At 30.4% G+C, this 6,631-nt stretch overlaps 1 protein-coding gene across 1 annotated transcript; it reads right to left on the bottom strand.

Moving 5' to 3' along the window:
- Positions 1 to 983: 983 nt before the first annotated feature.
- On the bottom strand, positions 984 to 3,959 carry LOC125867163 (DNA-directed RNA polymerases IV and V subunit 4-like). Its single transcript, XM_049547592.1, has 7 exons — positions 3,923 to 3,959; positions 2,718 to 2,771; positions 2,103 to 2,202; positions 1,931 to 2,008; positions 1,794 to 1,827; positions 1,637 to 1,705; positions 984 to 1,058 (listed from the first exon to the last, which is right to left on the bottom strand). Exons 1-7 carry the CDS (start codon positions 3,957 to 3,959, stop codon positions 984 to 986), a joined length of 447 nt encoding a protein of 148 aa, XP_049403549.1.
- Between the last annotated feature and the right edge of the window lie 2,672 nt (positions 3,960 to 6,631).

Below are 6,631 nucleotides of genomic sequence, written 5' to 3'. Positions count from 1 at the left end.
CTCCATATTAGTTGAGGGGCGTATTAGGAGCATCAACACCATTCCGGTAGGCTTTGAGAAGCGGAAGAACTTGTTGGAATTCTATGAAAGAGTCACAAAAGCGAGGATGCATTCTTGCAAGGCTTGTTGAGCTTCTCCATGTGACACACATAGCAAAAATATTTCAGTTTCATATGACAAGGTGGAGTGACCCAGATGTTCCTCTTGGATTGCGTATAGATATTGATTCATTCACACTACAATTTGCCGCAGGAGAGATGTTGCAAGATCACTAGTGACTTAGATCACTACCTATGGTATAAAACATCAATATTCAATTGAACATGAGAAACTACACTTCTTTAAGATGATAGTGGAGCAAACCTCCGATGAAGACACCAAGTTCTTTACAGGGATTTATGTAACACCTTAGAAAATCTCACATCGATAAATTCAGTATCCATCAAAATTATCATCAATCAGTACATTGATACTTTTGTCAAATAAAATAACTGAGAAAATTGGACAGAGATGTATTAACTAAGACAACTGATTTTGTAGCAATATAGAGTCTAAACTCTTTCAATCATCTGAAAGCTTTTGCAATAGCACAACTGCAGAAGTATAATTGAAGTATCACAAAACTCACTAAATAATTGACTGAGAACTCAACAACCAGTATATACTAATTCGAGATCATAATAAGAACCAACAAACTTCAAATCCGCCTCTAGCTGGCACTGAAAATCCTAGCTAATAACTAGAGCAAAAGAAAGATCGAAGAAGAAAGGCAACATGAGTTGCTGTCTTCTCAATTGTTGGGCATGGCCTTAAGTGACACATGTAGAACCTTCTGGACAAATACCTGCATTCAGAATAAATGATGGTTGTAAGTAAACTACATTGGAAAAAAATCATCTTCTGGAAGTCAAAATTCTTATTGGCACGATATAAGATCAAAACTAAAATGATGACATTACCATATAATGCTCATCTTGAGCCATTTATGCTGCCCTTCTAAGTTTGGCTAGTTCAGCCAACACATTCTCGAGGGGAACTATCAGCATGCTCTTTTTAGTCTACAATTTTTCACAGTAGCGTCAAACCAGTTTAATACAATGCCAAGTACACAAACTAAATAAAATGGTATAGACAGAGCACATTCATACGATTTTGCACTTCTCAACAAATATCATTTGTTTTCTTATTCTAAGTGGTATTCAATTTTGGGTAATGAAAAACCTGTTTTCATACAGTACTTGTTGTAAGTGCTGTCGGACACCTAAGAATTGGCTGTGAAACCAATGATGAAATCATTCTACAAAAGCTCGACACTGGAAACAGATTTGAAACCAAAAGCAATAACTCTCATTCCTCCTTAAGTTAAACTAACAGCAGTAGCTGTCCCATTCATATCTTAGCTCTTTGTGTAGAAATGAGCATAAACCATCTACATCGTCGAAGGAAGCAATTTAAGAAACAAATCTGGTTTAATTCCTCTCATCTTTTGTTAGTATGAACATATATAGAAGGTTCTTTAAGAAATAAATTATAGATTTTATCGCCCTGTCTAGTCAAACGTAAATTCAATTAATAGCAGCCCCAACACCCTAATGAACTGTTGAAATGTCAATATCCATAATAGTAGAGTACATACCTTCAATGACGGAACAAGAGCAAACACTTCATCAACAGATTCCAAGCGAAAGTTGGCAATCATGCAGAGCTGCATCCATACAACAATGAAATATGAAAATATTGCCTCAAATCACATGTAAAAGATCAATATATTAACAGGTCCAAATCTTCTATACCTCCCCATCAGAAACACCATGTTGTTTTAGAGGCCTGATCTGAGTTAGATGAAAACCATCTCTAGAAATTTTTTAAGAGACAATTATAACAAGAAGTTCTGTTTTTTGTTTTAACTAATAAAAGGTTTCAAGGATACTCGAGTATTTGTTTAACAGTCTGGGCATTATCATAAAGCCTGTTTCTTTGAGCATATTCCAATCCCCTGTCAAATGAACTGGTACCAAACAATGTCAAAGCTTAGCTCTTATCACAAGAAGGAAGCAACAGAGACGAGAAAAATGCAGAAAGTCAAACATGCACTCCCTTACCCAGGTGGTTCTATAGAAAGTGCCACCATTGTCTCTTGGAATTTTTTCAAAATATCAACAACTTCACAATCACTTAGGCATGTTGTATTTTCTGGAAGATCTGGATATAAATCAAGAGATTCTTAGAATTAAAATTAGAATAGAATTGACACTCATATTGTAATTAGCCATTTATTACTTTAAGATTTCCTTTAAGCAATATCGGCAATGCTATGCCCACTAACACTAAATTTACACAGTGCATACATTACAACTCACATGATATTGTGCGCCTAATACAGTTTAGACCTATAATTAAAATATTTCATAAAACAAATGCATATCTCTTTCATATATTCCATCCAAAATAAACAAGGTATGATTTAACACCTAATCCATTTAAATCTTAACCCTTAGATTGGCGGCACTAGGTGGCTTAACAAATTATTAGTTCTTATTTCTCCTATCTTGCTTAAAAAATCTGACGCCAAAGGAGCAAGAGTAAAACAATGTGTCTATAGCTCAAAAAAAAGATAGAAAAGGAAGAAAACAACAATTGGCACCAAAACTTTACATTAGAAGTAAATTATTATTTCATGTTGAAGTTGTAAAAGAGAATCATGAGTGAAAGAAAACCTTGCTCAAGTCTTAGCTCCAAAGGATCAGGTGCTTTCACTTTACCCGAATCACCTAGGCAATTAATGACAATATGCATATCAGGAAGAGAACAATTCCAAGAACAATTAAGGCCAACCATGAAAGAACATGACCAAAATCACACTTGTATATGAAAGTCTAACATTTGAAAGATGGTACATCAGCCTTTTCATTCGATTTTGTGGAATTGGTATCGAGCGATACTAGTCAAGGTTAGATATCGACCAATGTCAATAACATTATTTAAGCAACAGAAGAATGATTGAGTAACACATAGTCAAAACTGTCAATTTTCTGCTGAATGCCTCTCAAAGTGAGAAAGTCTTTCCATTCTATAGAGAAAATAGAGATTACACATCCCTAAAGATCTGCCATTCCTATCCCTAAAGATCAGCTATTCTATCTCTACAAATCTGCTATTGAATCCCTCTAAATCTGCCTTGCTACCCCTCCAAATCAACTATTCTATCACAATATTTATTCCTTTGATTCTACAACAAATGTGTATGATCATGCTAATTTATATCACTATATAATTACATTAATATATACAATCATTTAGTTGTCCATCATACTAACAAAAAACATGGTTAACAAGCATAATCAATAATGGATCTCCATTTACAACAACTGAAGCATGGCGAGCTCATGGATATCACAGTTGGAGGGGGAGGTACTTACCATCAGAGCAATCCCTTTTGTACAAATTTAACATTTTAAATTTCTAAGAAGCAAAAAAAAAAAATGCCCTAACATCTTAAACTATGTTTCCTGTAACAATCAAATACCGGGAGATATGGAGTAACATTTTTGTTTTATTTATCGTTATACACTAGCAATAAATGAATTAGTTACTCAACAATAGTTGCTAGCGGTCTGAGTTACAATGGAAAGTTTGTATAACAATGGCAGATTCAGAATTTTTATAGAAGGGGTTTGAATCATATATAAACAATATAATTTGCTGCCTAAGCAGATTGAACATCTACTATATATACATAAAATAGTTTTAACTATGTATGTAAACAATGTAATATTTTCGTCAAAGAGGGTTCAACATATGTATTTTTTTAACAAAAGGGATTTAGATGAAACCCCTCGGGCCCTACCTAACTCTGTCTCTATCTCCATATCTATAGTCACGGCCAGAATTTAAAAAAATATGAAAAAAAAAACTAGTTTACCGGGAGATTTGAGAGCAGGCTCTCCTTTTTCTGCCATTGTTATTCACTGTTCACAAAATCATAAACAACCAAAAACACAAACAACAGTTGGGATTACAAAAGGACATGAAAACTACAAAAAAACTAGGAGAAGAAGAAGAAGTTGAACCTGAAGGGAAGGGAAGTGAAAATTGAAGCTATATGGAGAGTGAGGAAAGGCACAAGAAAATCATATCATCATCATATATCATATATCATATCATATATCATATATTATATTTTTTATATTAAAAGTGGGAAGAATCTAAGTCAAAAATTAAATTACGAAAATACCCTTTAACTATTAATCCATTTTCTTGAAATTATTTAAAATATTATTTTTTTCATTTAATATTAAATTTGGGATTCAATGAATTTTGATTGTTCGTATTATGGTAATTAACACTCTTATTTTCAGCTAGACTTACAATTCAATACTCATTATTAAATTGTAAGTTATTATTAGCAAGAAAAAAACAACAATCTTTACATCTTCCATATAGTAATAGTGATGATTTTTCATAATCATAGTTACTATGAATATTTTAATAATTAATCAAAATGGTTTTCCATTAAACATTTAATAAATTTGAATTATTTTACATATTTTATCCTTAGATTATAGTTTTATTTCTACGTTACATTTAAATGTTATAAATTATTTAATAAATAAAATAGTAAATAGTAAATCATCATATTAGTATATTTAAATTACCAAAAACCCTTCATTATGTAAATGTAAACTCCCACTAATTATATTCATTATGTTTTGAACTCTCATCTCTCATTGATAATCTCAAATGAATTAATATCATATTTATGACAATTCTTTGTGTTCCTCAATGCTACCCTATAAATAGTGACATTTGACACAATAATGTACACACTTAAACCAATTGAAAAAAAATATATATGAGAAAATCTCTATGCTCTCTTCTCTGGTCTCTTTTTATTTGTTTAGTTTAACATTTATGCTTTTTTGTTTGTTGTTATTGTACAACTTTCTATTGTTGCGTTGTTATTATTATTGAGAATTTACCATGGTTTGTTGCTTTGTATACATTAGCCTAGCATGTGGTATTTTAGTATCCTCATTTGAATATTGAATTTGTGCAATAGTTAGTTATTTTTACTTTATGCACTTTAATTTTAGTCAATTTTATGATGGATTTTTTTTCCGTAAATACCAAAGATTTGAACGGAAAAAAATATGTCATTTGCAATATAAAATTTATATGAAGTATTTCGGGATAAATGTGCAACGCACGTTATCTAGTGTAAATATAATAAGACACACACAAAGCCCTATAAAATTGTTTGGTTGTTTTATTTAGACATTTAGATTTTAACTTATCATATATTACTACAAGTGGGAACAAAAAAAGTTAAAAGTTGAATTACGATTTTACCCCTATTATAAATTAAAATATTATGAAACATTTAATTATTTAATTTAAATATTAAATTGTATCATTCTAATTAACATGTTTATGACTTTTGCACTTCCTTAGATTAATTCTTAATTGAAATATCTAATTTAATAATATTTATCATCTATAATCTATATGTATATAATAATAAATTAATAATAATAATAATAATAATCCAAAAATCTCTTCATAAAATGTATAATTAATTAAATATTAAAATATTAAACAATAAACTGACCATAGTATACTAATTAATACTAATGATATTATAATCATATGAAAAGACAATGCCGTCATTGTAATTACTACCGGTTTAAAGCTAAAAGAAGAGGAAGGGTTGATATTAATTTATTCATTCATATGATTCATTTTTGGTCTTTTCAAATTCCCTGGATTAATGGTGGAAAAATATTTTCTTTATAGAATTTATATAAAAAGTCCTAAGTTCTTGACATTACTATTGATGTTATATTCATAGATGAATCACATTTGACTTTAGCCTTTTTCGTATTTTTTGTAAGCTGTGCACTATATTTTTTTCCATGAAGCAATCATTTCTCTTTTGATTTGGATGAACATATGTCATTTATCTAGAGAACATTTGTAGCATAAAGGTAAGGATCATACTTCATTTATCTAGAGGTACGTATGAAAAATATTTATGTCACTACTTTTATTTATTGATTTGGATGAACATATTTCAAAACTTTTTATTGCTGTTTTTTTTCTTATTCAACAAAAATATTAAAATTCAGTGGCTATGACCTTTTGAATTACTATAAATTGCATCTACTAGCTTTAAGTTATAATTTATTATACAGTCTACCTACTAACTATATTTAGATGGTCAAATTTACAAGTTTGGACAATCATTTTCCATATATGCAATAATCAAGTCATTCAGATAGGTTCATTGTCAATCAATTTCAACTTGCACTTTAAATGACACAATTTTCACTAATTTCTATTTTCTTTTGTAGGAATTAACTCAACAAGTCAGTAACGTTCTATAGGTTTTAACCTTTGGTCAGTAATACCCGGCCCAATTTGAAGTGAGAAAAATAGACGTACACTATATGCTTCTTCCTTTGTAAGAATTCACCGCTTAGTGTATTATTAATCTTTTTTTTCAATAAAAATAAGCATGGATCCAAAAATGGTAGATGGACTGCGGGGAAGAAGAAGAAGAAGTCGAGATGGTGATATCTAGGTGAACTTGAATTTGAGAAGGCTTGATTTGAAATACGAATTTATTTTTTAT

Source organism: Solanum stenotomum, chromosome 6 (genome assembly GCF_019186545.1).
Source record: "Solanum stenotomum isolate F172 chromosome 6, ASM1918654v1, whole genome shotgun sequence".
Taxonomy (NCBI): Eukaryota; Viridiplantae; Streptophyta; class Magnoliopsida; order Solanales; family Solanaceae; genus Solanum; species Solanum stenotomum.
The sequence above is the reverse complement of the archived record's forward strand: the minus strand, read 5'-3'. Positions and strand labels throughout refer to the sequence as shown.

What these genes read in the sequence shown, in the direction of transcription:
- LOC125867163 (XM_049547592.1), bottom strand. Translation starts at nt 3,959, where the DNA reads ATGGCAGAAAAAGGAGAGCCTGCTCTCAAATCTCCCG. An exon ending in GGAGCTAAGACTTGAGCAAG is followed by an intron (nt 2,203 to 2,717) that starts GTTTTCTTTCAC and finishes ATTTATATCCAG; the next exon opens with ATCTTCCAGAAAATACAACA. An exon ending in CTCTTGTTCCGTCATTGAAG is followed by an intron (nt 1,059 to 1,636) that starts GTATGTACTCTA and finishes GAAAAATTGTAG; the next exon opens with ACTAAAAAGAGCATGCTGAT.